A 20,002-nucleotide genomic window follows, 5' to 3' on the forward strand; every position below is an offset into this window, starting at 1 on the left:
TCCCCCAGACATGTGAATGTTTACCTGATACTACCATAGACTTACTCCTTTTAAGTACCCATTATTTTTTCCATCTGAGCCAAATGTTGTTATAATCAAAATTCTTTCTTGCTCCAGGCAGAGTCTCTAGCAGAACAGCAGAACAAAAATCAAAGAAGGCATTCATTTTCAGAAGTTTGTTTGCACCACTGTCTCAAGGTTCTTCTGAAGGGCCAACCTGGACTGGAAACAAAGCTCTGCAGTGGCTGGCTTACACTCTAGGGTGAACACGTTGGCCCTTCTCCACCCAACACTGTGTCAAGGCAGACCACCTAATGTAACAACCCCATAAATGCACGAATAAAAACAGACAAAGGTAAAAGTGGCTTCATGCTACTGCAAATATGGCCTGGCATTTATAAAACCTGTACTTTTAGTTTAAAATGTATGTCAAATTTTGTGGAACACTGAAAAAGGTTTCTTCTCTACTTCATAGTTCTTAAATCTGCCCTAAAACCTTTCTAAGGTTCTAATAGCAACTCTCAAGCTGATTGTTCACAGATCTGTTTATTACATTACCAATTATACTGACAACTCCAGTGAGAGAACTCACAAACTCCCAAGGAATGACTCAAGGGCTTTTAAGACACTGTGGAGAATCTCTAGCATTTTCAGATAGTGCTGTATATAATACACAGAACAAAATTCTTAATGTGTGAATAAAATGTGGTCAAAATATAAGTCTACACTGAACATATGTGGAAAAGATATTTAATTGTAAAATAGAAAAGTAGGCCAGAGTACAGTTTTAAGGGTAATTGCTTCTTTATACAGTATAGGTAATCTAGAAGGGTCTTCCGGTTAAACATTTTCATAAAGCAACTAAACATTAAAAAATAAAGCAAGAGAAAAGGGCTTGAAGTTATGTTCTACAAAAAAAGAATGAACAGTATGTCAGAGTTTAATGTCCATACATTGTGGAATTCAACAATATTGTGTGATGAGAGTAAGTTGCAGCACACATGTAGAGCTTTCACAGGGAAAAGTAAGTTATGTTAGACGTATCTATAGCATCAATGTAGTACAAAAAGTTCTTGTTCTACATACAAAAGCAATTATTTTTCCATAAGAATAATTTCCTGGGGGGGAAATGAGTACATGAAATATTTCAGAAACCCATATGCTTTGAGTTTTCCAAAAACATTATCTTAAAATCCAGTGCCTTAAAGTGCTTTCATGTGGAAATCATGATGGAAGGCACAGAATACAGTTTCACGTCCCCACTATGAAATTTTCAAAAAAGCATAGATTTTACAGTTTGCAAATTCAAGTTATCTTGTAAGCTGCTCCTTCCAAGAACATTGTCATTCCAATAAAACCAGCTGCTAGCTTACTTAGTTTCAATGACCTATAGAATAAAAGAGGTTTTTTTTCTAATAACTTTCATTTTGTGGGAAACACACCTATGCAAGTGATGCATTTGAAATTATAAAACATGCGGAATATGTACAAACAGAAAATTTTAAAAATATTTGCTTCATATACATGTAAATCTACTTGGGTATAGCTGAAATTGAACAAATATAAAAATTTGCTTTCTAAAAAATGTTTTCTGAGAATCTGAGACAACTTAAAGCTGTACAAAGATTTCCTGGGAGAAATCTTCTCTTCCTATAGAAGTTATACCTACAGGAGTAATTCCAGCATCAGTCTACCACATAATTATTACACAACATTTGGTCTAATCAATAACGATCACCCTTAAAACTGTTCTGTTTCTGAGAAATTAAGGTTCGTACTAAAACCAAAAGAATTCACAAAAACAGTGGCTTATTGTGTTTTTGGATCTCTTCAATCTTTATCAGCACATTTGGAACTGTAAAAAAAACAATAACTATTTACAGAACTCAGTTTTAAATACGTCTCACAACTTCTGAAGTAGAGTTTTATGTTACAAGAATTCAGAGCTCATGGCTTAAGTCCAATTATCAATCTGTAGTCTCTTCTGCTGTCCTATCCTCCCAAGACTGTACCTTACTGTGTACAGTTCAAGATTGTATTCTTTCTTGACCGAAAGCAAACTCAAACTACATGTTCATTTCAATTAAACAGCTTCTTTATTAGTCTGAAGACGAGTCATAGCTTCTAATTTTTGTCTGTAGGCCTCTGCTTCCTGTTCTTTCTTTAGAAGCTGCTGTCGGTATTTCTGTGCCTCTCTATTTGCTTCATCCAGCTGTTTCTGAAGAGCTTCTCTCTCCTAATTAAAAAAAAAAGTTTTTTTTTCAATTTCTGCACAAATACATTATTAACACATAAAAGCAGGCATCCCAAAAATCAGTAGCTAAAAGCAGACACATACTGGTATTTCCGAGACATACTGCCTATTCAATCAATACACAAATCATTAGAGCCCCTAATTTTGTGCTCCACAGAATGAGATAAGAGATCACAGTTTCTAACCTCAAGGAATTTATTTCCTAATTAGGAAAAGACTAACATAATGAAATGAACCCACCTGTGTACCTGTACTTTTATATGTATACTATGAAAACTAAGAAAGAGCTTTAATAAGAGGGAAATTAAACAACCATAACTCTTCAAATCTCCATCTGTGGTGTATTTATCTAAAGGTATAATAATAAAACAGTATTTATTGAGCACCCATTATTATGACTAAACCATGTGATTTCCAATAACAAGTCTCTAAGACAGATATTGTGCCCATTTTACAGATGAAGAAAATGATGCTGTAGCTTTCCCATGGTAACAGTTTCCTATGATTCTAATATGATTGCCTTTAAAACTATCTTCCTCTAGTGATAAGCAAGATTCCTCATCTCTAAAATGAAGAGTGCTGGTCTAGATTACTGTGTCCTAAGTCATACCATTTTACAAACCAATACAATACTAATTTCTCTACTGTGATTTCATTAACTTATACAGGCATAAAATGTATGTGTTAAAATTCTCAATAAACTGAGAGCTGAAACAAACCCAGGCCAATGAAAATAGTCTTCTTTCTCTTCTCCCCACTCTGCCTCTATTCAGGTGCCTCCTCAGGGAAAACATTGCAAAGAGTCGTTTCCTGTACCTCTGGTACGCGCATGGCCAGAAGCTCAACCTGTCGGCCCAAGCTCAGTCTCTTTACAGAGGCCCAAGACCTCTCAGTGGGGTGGGGGCTGAGGGTAGGACTATTATTAATCACAAGAAAGGCCAGGTTCACACTGGACAAGTCTCTTGACCAGAGGAACTGTCGGTGAGGGGTCAAGCAGCCTGCTGGAGAAGAGGCCCATCGGAGGGGCTCTTCTACTGCCTCCTTGACTCTTGTCCATTATGAACACTAAAATCCCCTCCCCCTACTCACTACTCACATGGTCCACAAGGAGGAGCATATATAATACTCCTGCCTTCCCGTGATGCGGCTCCCTTCTCCACATAGGGATTGAAGCTGGAGCCAATCTTTATTTTTCCCCTGGGTCCAGCAAATGTGGGAGTCATTGATGAAACAAGTAGTCTCAAACCTTCCAATTATACAAAATGTACAAGCAGAAGAAAGGCATGCCCCTCATCTCCAAGTTAAACATATCAAAGCCATACCCTGCTACCCCTTTTTAACCCACTTCTTACCCATACTCCGGGCAAAATGACAGAGTAGGAAAGGTCAGAAAGGACTCCCAAGAGATGAGCCTCATGTAAGCAGTCAGTGCCAGGACCCTGGCAGGAAACTAGAGAACTCTGAGTACACCAAAGGGAAGGGTGGGAGATGCGCACTGTTTTCCCGGGTGCTGAACCCCAACCTCTCGCGGGGCTACTAACAGTCACATAGAGTGTTTTAAAATTTGCACGTGTTAAGAAATTAGATCCTTTGGTAGCCAGTTTTGAATATGGATAAAAACTTGCCCTGATTTGGTAGGAAGTATTGGAATGCATTAACTCTCAGTCATTCTCTAGTATTAGCTATTTATTAACATTTAGAAACAGGAAGGAATTCACAATTATTTCAGAAGATGACAGCAAACTAAGAGACATAAACAGTCTAACAGTGAATACAGTTTAATCCTATTTTTCTTATTGCATATTTTAATTTTTATTAGATCTTAATATAAATGAAGATAGCTCCCTTCTCCTAGGCCAAATAGAGGCCTCATTTAATCGGCATTTCTTAACTAAATCTGTAAAATCTGAAAGATAAAAATCATTAGCACTATTCTTTGAATACATTTAATCCTCAAGGTTGAAAGCCTAGTTAAACATTGTTCAAGTTTTTTTTAATTTTTCTTTCTCAGGTATATAGGTATTTGGGGAAAGAATCTTTCTGCCCACTCACTTTTCAGATAAATAAAATATCTCATTTTACTCAGGGATCCTTTGTTTCCAAATTTATTTGTAATATGTTTACTGAACATGTATTAAATGCAAGACATTCCTTAATGGAAACAGTAACTTGGTTGTTTCTCACATGAACAGTGCAACAGACTAACATTTGGGATTCATATTCATATAGAAATGCCAAAAGCTTTGACCTTTTGCAATAAAACCACAATAAAAAGGATTCTGACACTTTAAAATAAACATACTTAGCCTACTAATAAGTAACATTGAAGCATTTTTCCTATAACCATTTAACATTGAGGAATTATAAGGAAAATGAATTCTGATAATAATCAAGATATTTATCTTATACTGTAACTCCAAAGCCAAGCAATTACTGTTACAGTAGGCAATGGAAAAATAGAGCATGGAAAGACTTGAGTTGTTTTTTTTTTTCAAACAAGATGATTGAATTCTGCTTCAGGTAGAAAAATTATCTCAACAGTTTTATCCATTTTAATATATAATTTTCTAATATTCAATTTTATTTTGTTAGCTATTATAAAAAAAAACAATGATTTCTCTGTCATACTTCAATATAAATTTTAGAAGAAACTAACATTTACTGAGCATTATTATATGCCCATCATTGTCCTAGTCCTTCACAAGCATTCTTATTTAACCCTTACAACAGTGTGATAATGTAAGTACTATTATATACTCCTTTTTTCTGACAGGGAGATTAGATAAGTGAACAAGATCACACATCAGAAAATTATAATTCAACATAAATCTGATTCCAGACTCATTTTTAACCATTAAATTTTTTTTAAAAGAGAAAAACTGGGCTGGGTGTGTGAGCTGTTAGCATGTGTGCAAACATCAGTTTTCTAAATGTCACAGACCAAATATGGTCCTGTTTTTATAAGTAAATTTTTTTGAAATATAGCCATACCTACTCATTTCCAAATTGTATATGGCTGCTTTCCTGCTTACAATGGCAGTAATGAGTAGCGGAACACAGACCATACAGCCCATAAAGACATAAATATTTGATATCTGGCCCTTTACAGGAAAACTTTATGTTAGCCTTAGAAAAAAGTCTACATCAAATTAAACACCAGAAAACTCTGAAGTAAAAAAAAAGCAAGGAAAAAAAAAAAACCACTCTTCTCTACACTAAGCTAAAACTCCATCTACCAGAATTTCTATCTCTTTGGTTGTAGTTATACCCCAATTCATTCTTTTCTGTTATCTGCAATTATTCTCCCTGGTCTCTTAAGACTGTAAGAGGAAGCAGGCTTTACTTTGAGGAACAGAGCATCTTTGGCTGTTAGAAAAATAAAAGTACAGGCTGCATGCTCACTGTTTTAGAAATACAGTTTGTTGAACTGAGTAAGTTTATGTTCAATAAAAATTTAAGTAATTTATTTTTAAATAAAAATTATTTAAATAAATAATTTTTAAATAAAATTATTTAAAATAAATTATATTTTAAATAAAATATTTTTAAATAATGTTCTATTAAACACTTTAAGCAAAGTACATGACAAAACTTTTTTCACCTTATATGCCAGAAGAAATCATCTGACATATCAGAAAGATATTAAAAAGATTATTAAATGATAAGTTACAGATAATGTTCAAAGGAATAAACTGTTAGTTTGTAAGAACTTCAGTGTAGTAAGTATAAATTTCAATTTTGAGGAAATAAAACAACCTTTAATAATTAAAATCATAATTTTACCAAACATTCTGGTTAAACCATGAATTGGATTCTTTTTAATTCAATAATATTTTCTTTTTGATTGTGGCCAAACATGCACTAGTCTTACACTTAAATGAATTTGGGCAATGATATCTTCTAATTGTCCTTGGTCAGACTTATGTTGCCTTCTAGTGACTTTAAAAAAAAAAATCCTCTTTTCTATGGTATCAATGCCCATAAAACCCCAAAATGGAGATCTTGTTATCCTAAATTCCTACTTGGGAGAAAATAAAATTGAAATTCAGAAAGATAAGATAACTGTTTCAAAGTTCATAGGGGCAAGAGTGGAATTAAAATCAGGTTCACTTAATTTCAAGTCCAGTGTTCTTTACACTGCAGTTGCTCTCCCAAAGTTACTTAATAACAATTTTAATTTTCATTTGATAAAAAGTTAATATCAAGGGGTCATTCCAACAAGAGGATATAACTATTATAAATATCTATGTACCCCACTCAGGATCACCTACATATGTGAAACAAATACTAATAGAATTGAAGGGGGAAATAGAATGCAATGCATTCATTTTAGGAGACTTCAACACACCACTCACTCCAAAGGATAGATCAACCAGCAAGAAAATAAGTAAGGAGACAGAAGCACTGAACAACACATTAGAACAGATTGACCTAACAGACATTTACGGAACACTCCATCCAAAACCAACAGGATACACATTCTTCTCAAGCACACATGGAACAGTATTTTCAAGAATAGATCATATACTAGGCCACAAAAAGAACCTCAGTAAGTTCAAAAAGATTGAAATGGTAGCAACCAGTTGCTCAGACCACAAAGGTATGAAACTAGAAATAAATTACGCAAAGAAAAGGAAAAAGCCCACAAACACATGGAGACTTAATAACATGTTCCAAAATAATCAATGGATCAATGACTAAATAAAAACAGAGATCAAGCAATCTATGGAGACGAATGACAACAATAATTCAACACCGCAAAAAATCTGTGGGACGCAGCGAAGGCCGTGCTAAGAGGGAAGTATACTGCAGTACAAGCCTACCTCAGGAAAGAAAAACAATCCCATATGAACAGTCTAAACTCACAATTAACATAACTAGAAGAAGAAGAACAAATGAGGCCCAAAGTCAGTAGAAGGAAGGACATACTAAAGATTAGAGCAGAAATAAATAAAATCAAGAAGAATAAAACAATAGAAAGAATCAATGAAAGCAGGAGCTGGTTCTTCGAGAAAATAAACAAACTAGATAAACCCCTAGCCAGACTGATCAAGAAAAAAAAAGAGTCTACACATATAAACAGAATCAGAAATGAGAAAGGAAAAATCACTGTGGACACCACAGAAATACAAAGAATTGTGAGAGAATACTATGAAAAATTATATGCTAACAAATTGGATAACCTAGAAGAAATGGACAACTTTCTAGAAAAATACAACCTTCCAAGGCTGACCAGGAAGAAACAAAAGATCTGAAGAGAACAATTCCTAGCAAGGTAACTGAACTGGTAATCAAAAAACTACCTAAGAACAAAACTCCTGTACCAGACAGTTTCACTGCTGAATTTTATCAAACATTTAGTGATGATCTAATACCCAGGATCTAATACCAAAACCAGGCAAAGACACCACCAAAAAAGAAAATTACAGACCAATATCCCTGATGAACATAGATGCAAAAATACTCAACAAAATATTAGCAAACCGAATTCAAAAGTACATCAAAAAGATCATCCATCATGATCAAGTAGGATTTATTCCAGGGATGCAAGGATAGTACAACATTAGAAAATCCATCAACATCATCCACCACATCAACAAAAAGGACAAAAACCAAATGATCATCTCCATAGCTGCCAAAAAAGCATTTGACAAAATTCAACATCCTTTCATGATAAAAACTCTTAACAAAATGGGTATAGAGGGCAAGTACCTCAACATAATAAAGGCCATATATGATAAACCCAGAGTCAAGATCATGCTTAACAGCAGGAAGCTGAAAACTTTTCCTTTAGGATCAGGGGTGAGGCGGGGTTGCCCACTCTTCCCACTTTTATTCAACATGGTTCTGGAGGTCCCACTCTTCCCACTTTTATTCAACATGGTTCTGGGGGTCCTAGCCACAGCAATCAGACAATACAAAGAAATGAAGGGCATCCATATTGGTGAGGAGGAGGTTGGGATGTCCCTGTTTGAGGATAACATGGTGTTGTTATGTGGGAAACGCTAAGGAATCCACTCCAAAACTACTGGATCTAGTGTCTGAATTCAGCAAGGTTGAAGGATGCATTATTGATGCACAGATGTCTGTTGCATTCCTGTTCACTGATGATGAACTGGCAGAGGGGGAAGTTGGGAAGGCAGTTCGATTCGTAGTTGCATCGGAAAGAATGGAATACCTAAGAATAAGCCTGGCCAAGGAGGTGAAAGGCCTATACTCTCAAAATTGTGGGGCACTCTTGAGAGAGATTGGAGAGGATACCAATGGGTGGAAACACATCCCATGCTCATGGATAGGAAGAATTAATATTCTTAAAATGGCCATTCTGCCTAAAGCAGTCTACAGATTCAGTGCAATCCCTATCAAAGTGCCAACAGTGTTCTTCAACGAACTAGAGCAAATAGTTCTAAGGTTCATATGGAACCACAAAAGACCCCAAAATAGTCAAAAGCAATCCTGGGAGGGAAGAATAAGGCAGGGGGAATTACACTCCCCAACTTCAAGCTCTACTACAAAGCCATAGTAATCAAGACAATTTGGTACTGCACAAGAACAGACCCATAGACCAATGGGACAGACTAGAGAGCCCAGATATAAACCAAGCATATATGGTCAATTAATATATGATAAAGGAGCCATGGACATACAATGGGGAAATGACAACCTCTTTAACAGCTGGTGCTGGCAAAACCAGACAGCTACATGCAAGAGAATGAAACTGGATTATTGTTTAACCTCATACACAAAAGTAAACTTGAAATGGATTAAAGACTTGAATGTAAGTCATGAAACCATAAAACTCTTAGAATACAACATAGGCAAACATCTCCTGAATATAAGCACAAGCAACTTCTTCCTGAACGCATCTCCTCGAGCAAGGGAAACAAAAGCAAAAATGAACTCATGGGACTATATCAAACTAAAAGGTTTCTTTCTGTAGGGCAAAGGACACCATCAGCAGAACAAAAAGGCATCCTACAGTATGGAATAATATATTTATAAACGACATATCCAAGAAGGGGTTAACATTCAAAATATATAAATAACTCACATGCCTCAGCAACCAAAAAGCAAATAACCCTATTAAAAAATTGGCAGAGGATATGAACAGACACTTCACCAAAGAAGAAATTCAGATGGCCAACAGGCACATGAAAAGATGCTCCACATTGCTAATTATCAGGGAATTAGTTGAACCATTGTGCAAAGCAATAGAGAGTTTCCTCAAAAAACTAAAAATAGAAATACCATTTGACCCAGGAACTCCACTCCTAGGAATTTACCCAAAGAAAACAACTTCTCAGATTCAAAAAGACATATGCATCCCTATGTTTATTGCAGCATTATTTACAGTAGCCAAGATATGGAAGCAACATAAGTGTCCATCAGTAGATGAATGGATAAAGAAGAGGTGGTACATATACACAACGGAATACTATTCAGACATAAGAAAGAAGCAAATCCTACCATTTTGCAACAACATGGATGGAGCTAGAGGGTATTATGCTCAGTGAAATAAGTCAGGCAGAGAAAGACAAATACCAAATGATTTCCTTCTTTTGGGATTTAGGGGATATAGTTATATTTACGGTCATATAAGAAAAAAAACCTATGAGGACCTACGAGGTAACTCTGGTTTGGTTACACTAAGAAACTAGTTTACACTTATGAACTAGTTTGGGAGAGGGAAAAAAAAATTGAGTTCTATCAACAACTAGTCTAAATTTAATTTCCTTTAAGGATTTACAGTGAAATAAGCAGTTATTAATGTCTTTTTAAAAAGTAACTCAGTTGACAACATCCTTCCTAAGGAGCATCCTCCAGTTCAAACAGGCATTTATTTGGATTTCACTTTTTTAAGAAAAAAATTTTTTAGTCTATAGGGACATTTATGTTAGTGACTTGTGAGAATGATTCATGTGGATTTAATAGAAAATAAGAGGATGGAGGGCAAAAAACAAGACATTCCAGTGTTACCATGATGACAGGCTTTGTTACAAATTCTTCACTCACTCACTCATTCATTCATTCATTCATTCATTCAATATTTATTGAGGGCTTGCGATATATTTAAAGCAAACAATTAGACAAAGTAATACTTTGTACTTTCATTCTGGATCAAAGCAACACTGTCAGTAATATAAAAGACAAAAAAAAAAGAAAAAAGAAAAGTACACTGAATTTGTTTTGGATGACTGCAGCAAAACACACCAGGTAAAAGATTCCTTACTTCTATTTCTGCTGATTCCACCCGGTTTTCAATTATTTCAATACATTGTCTCTTAGCTGGTGGTTCTTCACTTATCACAGTTTCTTCAGCAATGTCCGTTGCTGGTACTGTTAATACTAAAATGAAAAAAATGTACATGTTACTCTATTTTCAGATAGGCTTAGTAGAAATAAAACTAGTCTTGACATTGTTGATGCAGATCATCTAAAATATGTCCCAAAACAATACTTTTAAAAAAGAGTGATTTGCTTTTCATCTGGATGTCCCTGTCTTCACCTTTTGCTTTTTTTTTTACTAAAAACTACTATTTAAATGACCTACTTTTTTTTCAAATTTTATATATATAGTCGTTCATATGGCTCAAAATCCAAACATATTTAAAAAGTATATTTTGAGACATCTCTCTCACTCCTGCTAACACATAATGACTTTTATTGGTTTCTTGTACATTGCTCTTAATTTATGTAAAAACAGATGTGTATATTCTTACTTTTCCCTTTCTTACACAAAAGGTAGCATACATACAAAACATACATTCTAACATACAAACAATAGATATGTTGCTCTGCATTTGCTTTCTTCACTTATATATCTAAGGTATCTTTTATAGAGGGCTAAGGTACATAGAAGGCTTTCTTTTATTTAGCTGCATAGTATTCCACTGTGTGGATACACCATTATGAAGGTTTGTCTAAGTTAGCTTATTTTTTTATTAGGTAGTTGGACTTTGTTCCAATTTTTAGTATTTCTTTATATAAATGCAAATATATGTAAAGAGTGGCTATTCTTGCTTTGCACAGCAGTATAGGACCATAAAAATTACTGTGCCAGCTGGAACCATGCAAAGGAACCTTAATAACCAATGGGGAAATTTACAGTTCCACAGATTTTAAAGTTTTTTGTTAAGATATTTTTTAAAATGTAACTTATAAATATTAACTGAAATAAAAAATACAGATCTCATATTTATTTAGTACAATTTTAAAACATTAGAAATTTTGAGACTAAATTGTTTTCTTTTAAATCATGTCATATTATGTTGCACTTATAAATTACCTCAAGAAGAACTGAGAACCTTTTATCTGTTTCACTGGACTATCTGCATAGTCCACATATTCATGTCAGTTACACATTTTAAATTACAGAGGCTTTAAAATTTTATTTAAATTTTTAGTAGGTTCCTCTCATTTCTCTTTTTTCCAGTTTTTCTTATTCTTTTTCTTCCCTTCTCCCCACATAAATATAAACTTCAGAATCTGGTTATTCCTAGAAAAAGACTGCTGGTCTTTGTGATGGGATGAATTGTGCCCCCCTCAAAATTCACATGTTTGAGTCCTAATCCCCAGCACCTCCCCATATTAAGAGATTAGGCCTTTAAAAAGTAAAAAGGTAAAATAAGGTCATCTGGATAAGCCCTAATCCAATATGACTGACATCCTTATAAGTAAAGGGGATTAGGACACAAACACACAGACTGAGAGCTGTCCATGTGAGGACACAGCCCAAAGGCAGCCATCCTAAAAGCAAGAAGAAAAGCTTCAGGAGAAACCAAACCTGCTGACACCTTGATCTGGACTTCAAAGTCCAGTTTGAGGAGACAAACTTCTGTTGTAATTTAAGTCAGCTAAGCTGGTATTTTATTATGGAAGCCCTGACAAACCAATACAGTCTTTTTTCATATCACATTATATTTATAAACTAATTCAGGAAGAATTGAAAACTTTATGATAGTGAGTCTTTACATCCAAAACCATGAGTTTCTTTCCTTCATCAATGAGATTAGTCTGTACAGCGTGAGGTTTGGGAAACATGTTGTATCTGCTTAATACAAATACTTTGAATGGATTCTTCTTTTCTATATAATTTGAATTAGTTATTTAAAGCTTTGTGAAAGTACCTGGGCCTGATGCAAATCTTGGACCAGCTATCAGCACAGGATTTCTGCAAAGCAGGAGAGAAACGCCTCCCAGGCTTCAGGTCCAGCATTTCCTCTACTGCTAGAGCAACACACTCTCCTTAGAGATGCGGTCTCTCTGTAGTGCCATACCTCCTGTTACTCTAAACCAAACCTGGTTTAAGAAAATTTCTACCTCCAGCTCTTCCCTTCCCCAGTTCCTTCACTGGCCATGAAGAGGCATGGTCTCTGTAATCCCATTCATTTTTTACAAGATTTGTGTGTGCACACATTTTTTTTTCCAGAGACTGGGTGCAAGATAATGCTTACTCATATAGGAACTTTCTGCACCTTCTCCTTCTGCTTCCTCCAGCATTCATGCCTTAGTTCATCTTGGCCATGCTTGTAACACTTTCTACTCAGACTGGGCCCTGTCTTGCTAGGAGTGTATATTTATTGCTGATTTCTTATCTTAACCCCCTTTCTTTGCTTGATGCACCAGTGTGAAGTTCCATGAGGGTTCTCTTGCCCTGGCTACAATGGTCTTAAGATGTTTTTGACAACACTACAAATACGGAATTTTGTAGTTTTCTTAGCCTCTTATTTTCAATGAGAATGTAGCTGTTGCTTTAGTTTTATCCACCTTATTATTCCCTGTAGTTTCCAAGAGGAAAAAATGGGAAAACTATCAAAAAAGCTGCTAAAAGTTGCCACCACATTCCTACTACAAGTTCTAAGTCTAGCTTCTTTTTAAGTAGCTTTTTCTTACATGGTATTTTTAAAAGCCCATAGGATATCTTAACTGCATTAAATGGCCTGGGAAATTATTGTCCAACGCTGATTTTGAATTACTTATTTAAACTCATTTTCCAACCAGAATACTTTGAGGCCAATTCCTCTCTGACAGAGAAAGCAAATTTTAATATTTGTATAAGCAATTAAGTCTGTTTCAAAAGGTTACAAAATATAACAAGGTGAAAATAAATGCTTTGCAAAACACATCACAACTCAATGAGAATTGAGTATAAACACAAACTTTATGTAAATACAACACTACCAACCTTGTTGTCCATCTGGCATCGTCACAATGATGGGCTGGCCTATTCCACTGGTTGGAATGGAGTGCAAATTTCCAAGCTGAATCCCATCTGTAACTATTGTGATGACCTGCTGACCCCCTGAACTAACTACTTGCTGAATTGCACCATCCACAGATTCTGCAGTAACTACTTCTTCTGTAGCCACTACTGGAAAAAAAATAACAGTAACAATCAGTGCACATACATATAAGTATGAAAAGAAGTTGATTTTTGCTTTGTACCTTTGCTTTCTCTGCTTCTTTCTTATACAGAAAAAGTTTTACATGGTTTTTAAATGTAGTCTCCAGTAAGTTCTCCAGTCATCAATAAAAAAGCATCACAATGTGCTTATCTGTGTAAACAACTGACTACAAGTCCCGCAACTTAAACTAAGCGAATTCCAACTATCTTTGCAAGTGTGTGTTTAAATAAACAATTTATCTTCATTTAGCTATATGAGGTACAAAATTTGCAAGCTCTCCTAAGGCCACAGATATGACAAAGGTAACACCTGCGTAATAAAATTCCACAATTCAAGAGGAATTTTGTATGTTGTTATACTCCATTCACATTTCCCTATGAGCTGATAAACATTTCCATATCCAATGTAACATGGATCTTTGTATTTTTCAAGTAGATAGAATAAAGAGTATTCCCCTTTTGGATTGTTTGAGCAAGGGCTGATAATAAATGACATAAAGATATGGGACTGTATGATAGTGAATAATACAATATATTCACATGTAAAATCCAGAACTTTGATTTTTAATATTTTATGAGAGGCTCAGAGAAGATTATGGCAGCCCAATACAGCACTCCTGGACTTCCCTGGGTAAAAATATCACAACTTAATGCTGTCAAAATCCTTCCTCATAGGCAATCCTATGCCCAACTACTGCCCAAAGGACATACAAAGGAATATTCATAGCAGCTTTATACATAATCATTAAAAAAAACTTGAAACAAATCAGATATCCATCAAAAGTAGGGTAAATAATCTGTGGTAGAGTCATGTTAGAAGACTACAGAGCAACTAAATGGACTAAATGCAAAAGATGGATAAATATGACAAAATCATGCTGAGTGATGTAAATCAGACACAAAACATATACTGGGTACTTTCCATTTATGAACCGAGCAATGATAATACAGGAGTGACCACTACAATAATTCATATGATCTGTATACTTTTCTGTATGTCATACTTCAACAAAAAAAGCATCAAAATGAATGATGACAGTAATGGATTACAACACATTGAATCTTTAAAAATCCATTTATCCATGACAATACCTCATGAAAAAGGACAAAAGGGGGGAAAGAGGAAAGATCTTCTTGACAGAAGAATGTCATCTAATCAACAAAATAAGAAAAATTATCAGTATAACCCCCAATGTATATTGACTGATTCAAGCAAGGATCATTAATAGACGTTAAAACCATTGGTAAAATGTTTTGGGGAAACGAAATACTCAGATGTTCTCAAAGTGTCACCCCAAAGATCAGTATTGAGCTATACAGGGGAAACCTGCCTAAAAAGCCTGGCAGTACCCACTCTCACCAAGCAGTCATTGAGGACGGCCTGACATTATGTGCCTCCTTGTGTGATGAAACAAGACATTACAAAATTTCACTTGTGTCTTCCTGGAAATGTGTTACCTGAATCTAACTATTAAGAAACAAATGAATCCAGAATGTGGGTGATCCTGTAGACAACTGGCTTAGACTACAAAGATTTCAAAATGTTACAAAGAACAAGGGAGGCAGTGGGATTGTCCTAGATTGGGGGAGACTAAAGAGACACAATAATTAAATACAGTGTATGGATTCTGATTGGATCCTGTATGAAGAACAAACAGTTATAAGGGACATTTGGGAGATAACTGGGGAAACTTGTATACAGATCATATATAAGACAATGTTACTACATTAATGTTGATGTTTTTAGGAAATACAGTGGAGCTGTATGTAGGATGCTGCTGTCCTTGTTCTTGGGAGGTACATGCTGAAGAGGATGAAATGTCATGAGGTCTATAATCTACTTTCAGATAATTTGGCAAAATAAAAGTGTGTGTGTGTGTGTGTGTGTGTGTGTGTGTGTGTGTGAACAGGCAGGTATGTAAAGATGTTAACTATTGGTGAATAGAGGCTAAAGGTATAAAGTTCATCCTTCAATTTTATGTTTGAAAAAAACATTAAAAAGTGTTTTAATATAACTAGCTCTGAAAAAAGAAATGACATAAAAACCATTTTTAAATGACGGGTTTTTTTGTTATTCAAGACAGTGCTTTACAAAAAGTGTAGTTAAGTAAAACCCTGATCTCCTGAACTCATGCTGCTGTTCAGATACACAGCTGCCCTGAACATGCTGAACCTGCTGCCAAGTCCCAGGAGAACATCACGGCTATCCATGACCATACGATTTACTAAAGATAGAGAGGCCCTAAATATATGAACTCCTGAGAAAAGGCAAAATAAGTATTGGGACTTTAGTTGTCAAGGATGTACACTTGGCAACAGGCCCTGACTACAACCCTGTTACTGTGTTATTTGGTAATCAAGGGTCACAATACAAACCACAGAAGATATTACTCAAAATGCAAACAAGCTTTATGTATTGAGTTCTCTCATTTTTGTTTGTCTTAAACTATAATTAGGCTTTATCATCAAGCACTTAAAAAAATTTCAGGAGGATATTTATAAAATGAAATGTAGGGCATAAAATAGTAGTATGTTCAATAGTACTAAGGTTTTAAAACCCATTAACTATTGCTTTGATTTTTTAAAAAAAATATCCATATGAAAAAGAAATGTTCACTCTGGTTGAATGCTAACTACAAGTAGAAAGTATTTCAAAGCATAATCATATGCAAGAAATTTCTGAGATCACACACATAATTAAGGCACAACTCAAGAACTTTCATCTTTGCACTACTTGCAATGACTGTCATTAAAATAATAGAGTTCTTGCCTTTTATCTAAAAAGCTTTCTTTTTAAGTTGTGTTACAGTAAGGAATTTAAGAAAAATTATAAGGAAACAAATTACAAAGGAAGACAACGTACCCCCCAGGAACACTAAGAACAACCCAACAGTGAAATGTTGAAACATATCAGAATAAAACAGAAAGCCTAAAAACTTTTTTTAAAGGACTATTACTTTTTAAACAAACATAGACATATCTTCAAATGTAACCCCCCCCCAAAAAAAACTAATGAACATGCATTAATTTAATTCAAAAATCAAGATGTAATATACAAGGAGAGCTTAGATAATCTATAGCATCTTTGAAAACATCTAACATCTCTTGTTCAACATGACTTTTGAATTATAATGTCAAAAAAATTAAAATAAGACCGGGAAACTACCTTTAAGATGTTTCTAAAAGATTGAAAACACATATATAAATATTTCAACAATAGAACAGAAACTGTGTTTACTAAAGAGAAAAATAACATTTCAAAGGTATAATGCCTGCAACTGAATCTGAAATTAAAAACAAAAAAGCAAAAACAAAATAATTTTATGAAGTCTAGTAACTTTTCCCTAAAGTAAATTCACTTTTATTGCTCTGTTTCAAGAACAGACAAAAACAAAACAAAACAATGTGCAAAAGAGACCTGATTTAAATTTCACTATTAGGAGAAATGAAGGAAACAACTGCCAAATGCACTGCACCTTTGGAAACACCACCTTATTAATAAGAAGCAGAAGTTGCTCTAAAGACAAAAAGAAAGGTGGTCACTGAACTCTATTTAATCAAGAGATCATACAAGTGTCCACAGGAAAAAAAAGCCTAAGCAATGCAAAAATCAATATAAAATTGAAAGTTGGAGACATAAAGCAGTTTTTTATTAGTTCATTTTAAAAGGACCGAACTATACTGCAGATATAAGGCCTAGATCTAACCAATTATAACTTCCAATTCTACATCCCAGATAAATATAAAATCTATTCCTTCTTAACTCTTTACCAAATCCTAACCCATGCTACCATCACATTAGACTCCTAACTGAACCCCTTTCAAAGCCTACCAAAGTAATCATTTCAAAAATCCTGTATAATCTTACCTTCAACCACCATGCATGAGCTACTTTTCCAGTTTCTGGGCTCAACCACATTGGCCCCTGAGTCCCTTGAAAGGACAAGCTATTTTCTGTCTCAAAAGTTTCACATGAATCCCTCTTTCTAAAAGCTTCTTCTCCCAATTTTTGCTCCACTCATTCCTACTTGACCTTTAGTTTAAATGTCTCTTCATCTAGGAAGATTCCCTGACCCACAAGACTAGGTTAAAATACTGCAGTCTTTATATGTAGCACTAATCACAAGTATTAATCTGTGTGAAAAACTTTAATATCATGTTCTATATACATATTCCAAAAAGGTTGGGACTATATCTGATTGTTTATCATTTCTTTCTAGCACTTAGCATAGTACCCAGGACATAAGAGATATTCAAACAAAAATCTGTTCAACGAATAACTTTTCTCATTACAAAATAATAGCTGTTTGACAATATGTCTTCTCTCTCACTTACCAACTTTACACTTCCCTGTATGGCCCCGGAAGATGACTGGTTAGCCAGAGACGGGTAAGATTCCTCAAGGGAGGAACAACCCAAGACAGGCACAGTTGCAGAGGGGCCATCAGGTGAGAAATTGGGGATCAACAGAGGCTTGGAACCTTACCCCCTCTGTTTTGAGAGAAATCTTCTGCATCCGTGGATGTTTTATTGCCCTTGTCTAGCTTGGATTAACACATAGTCTACAGGCACACACCTGATCATCGACATTTGCTCTCTTACAACACTAAACTATGTTTTCTACCTTTATCTTGCATCTACCTACCACTTCAGCATTTTATTATTAATAATAATAATAATAATAAAGGGAGAAATGTGGGATCCACATATAAATCAAGTATAAAAACCAAACGAATATTCGTATTTGACCTGATTGTTTATAGTTCATAATGCGTGATCAAAACCTAAACTTTCTGTGATGACTGCCCTTGTACTGTTCACCATGTAAAAACTTATTCACTATGTAAGAAATTGTTCACCATGTAAGAACTTGTTCATTATGCTTCAGAATATTGGAGACTGATGAGAATTAGGCTTGGGGTGGATTAATGATTGTGCATTGAGCATTGATTCCCCTATACAGGATTTTATTGTTGTTAACAACCATTTGATCAATAAATATGAGAGATGCCCTCTCAAAAAAAAAGAAAAATAAGCCAGTTACATGTTCAATAAAAGCAACTAGAAAATAATAATAATAATAATAATAGCTGTTTGAAACAAACTATAAATGGAAATTTAAGTACCAAACCAGTTTTGAGTTATTTCTTCAATACAAAATATCATATATCCCACCATGAACTTTTATTATTTACAACTTTATTTTGTTTTAAAGTAGGAAAGGAGTAAGGATTTAAGTTTCCTGGAATTCTGATTTTTCAAATAGGAAATACCTGTAACAGAGAGGCCTGTAAGCTTTGGCAGAAATATAGAATAATGTGGTTGCTTCTACTTCTTAATAGTGTATTACACAGTGGTTTTCCTTGAGAGGAAAAAGGCAGCTACATTCCCCAAAAGAAAACTTAGTTTTCTTTATCTTCATTTTGGAATAACTTTCAAAGTGGAATGCATTGGAAAGAGTTTCCATCTAAATCCCTATATTCCATTCATTCTTGAGGGTACGGTTCAACCGCAGCCTACCCACTATACCCCCAAGTCCAGCGAAAAGTAATCTTTCCTCTAAAAAGCAATGATAGTAATTGTCTAAAAAATTTCTTGAGGGGGCGGAGCCAGGATGGCGGCATGAGTAGAGCAGAGGAACTCTCCTCCCAAAACCACATAGAATTATGAAAATATAACAAAGACAACTTCCTAAAATAGAGACAAGAGGACACAGGACAACATCCAGACCACATCCACACCTGCGAGAACCCAACGCCTTGCGAAGGGGGTAAGATACAAGCCCCGGCCCGGCGGGACTCAAGTGCCCCTCCCCCGCGGCTCCCAGTGGGTGGAAAGAAACTGGAGCGGTTTTTATCTTTTTTTTTGGCAAGTGCTTTTTGGAAGCCTTAAAGGGACAGGGACCCCAATACCAGGGAAACAGGGCAGTAAGGCCGGTGAGCAGGTGCCTGAGACCGGTGCCTGAGGACAAAGAATATCGCGCGTTTTCCCTTTTTTTTTGGCAAGTGCTTTTTGGAAGCCTTAAAGGGACAGGGACTCCAATACTAGGGAAACAGGGCAGCAAGACCGGTGAGCGGGTGCCTGAGACCGGCGCCTGAGGACAAAGAATATAGCGCGTTTTTTCCTTTATTTTTGGCGAGTGCTTTTTGGAAGCCTTAAAGGGACAGGGACTCCAATACTAGGGAAAAAGGGCAGCAAGACCGGTGAGCGGGTGCCTGAGACCGGCGCCTGAGGACAAAGAATATAGCGCGTTTTTTCCTTTTTTTTTGGCGAGTGCTTTTTGGAAGCCTTAAAGGGACAGGGACCCCAATACTAGGGAAACTGGGCAGCAAGAACGGTGAGCG

General features: G+C 35.4%; 1 protein-coding gene across 10 annotated transcripts in view; it reads right to left on the bottom strand.

Moving 5' to 3' along the window:
- Positions 1–734: 734 nt before the first annotated feature.
- The window catches only part of GABPB1 (GA binding protein transcription factor subunit beta 1), an 87,553-nt gene continuing 68,285 nt past the window's right edge, over positions 735–20,002 (bottom strand). For 6 of the 10 annotated variants that reach the window (XM_037021055.2, XM_037021053.2, XM_037021051.2 and 3 more), the window contains 3 exons: positions 13,440–13,625; positions 10,485–10,600; positions 735–2,236 (listed from right to left, as the gene is read on the bottom strand). In XM_037021055.2, the coding sequence (XP_036876950.1) occupies positions 2,084–2,236; positions 10,485–10,600; positions 13,440–13,625 (455 nt within the window). In that variant the 3' untranslated portion in view covers positions 735–2,083. The remainder of the gene's footprint in view (positions 2,237–10,484; positions 10,601–13,439; positions 13,626–20,002) is intronic. The other 4 variants (XM_037021056.2, XM_073211845.1, XM_037021052.2 and 1 more) reach the window with 1 other exon arrangement.

Source organism: Manis javanica, chromosome 8 (genome assembly GCF_040802235.1).
Source record: "Manis javanica isolate MJ-LG chromosome 8, MJ_LKY, whole genome shotgun sequence".
NCBI lineage: Eukaryota > Metazoa > Chordata > Mammalia > Pholidota > Manidae > Manis > Manis javanica.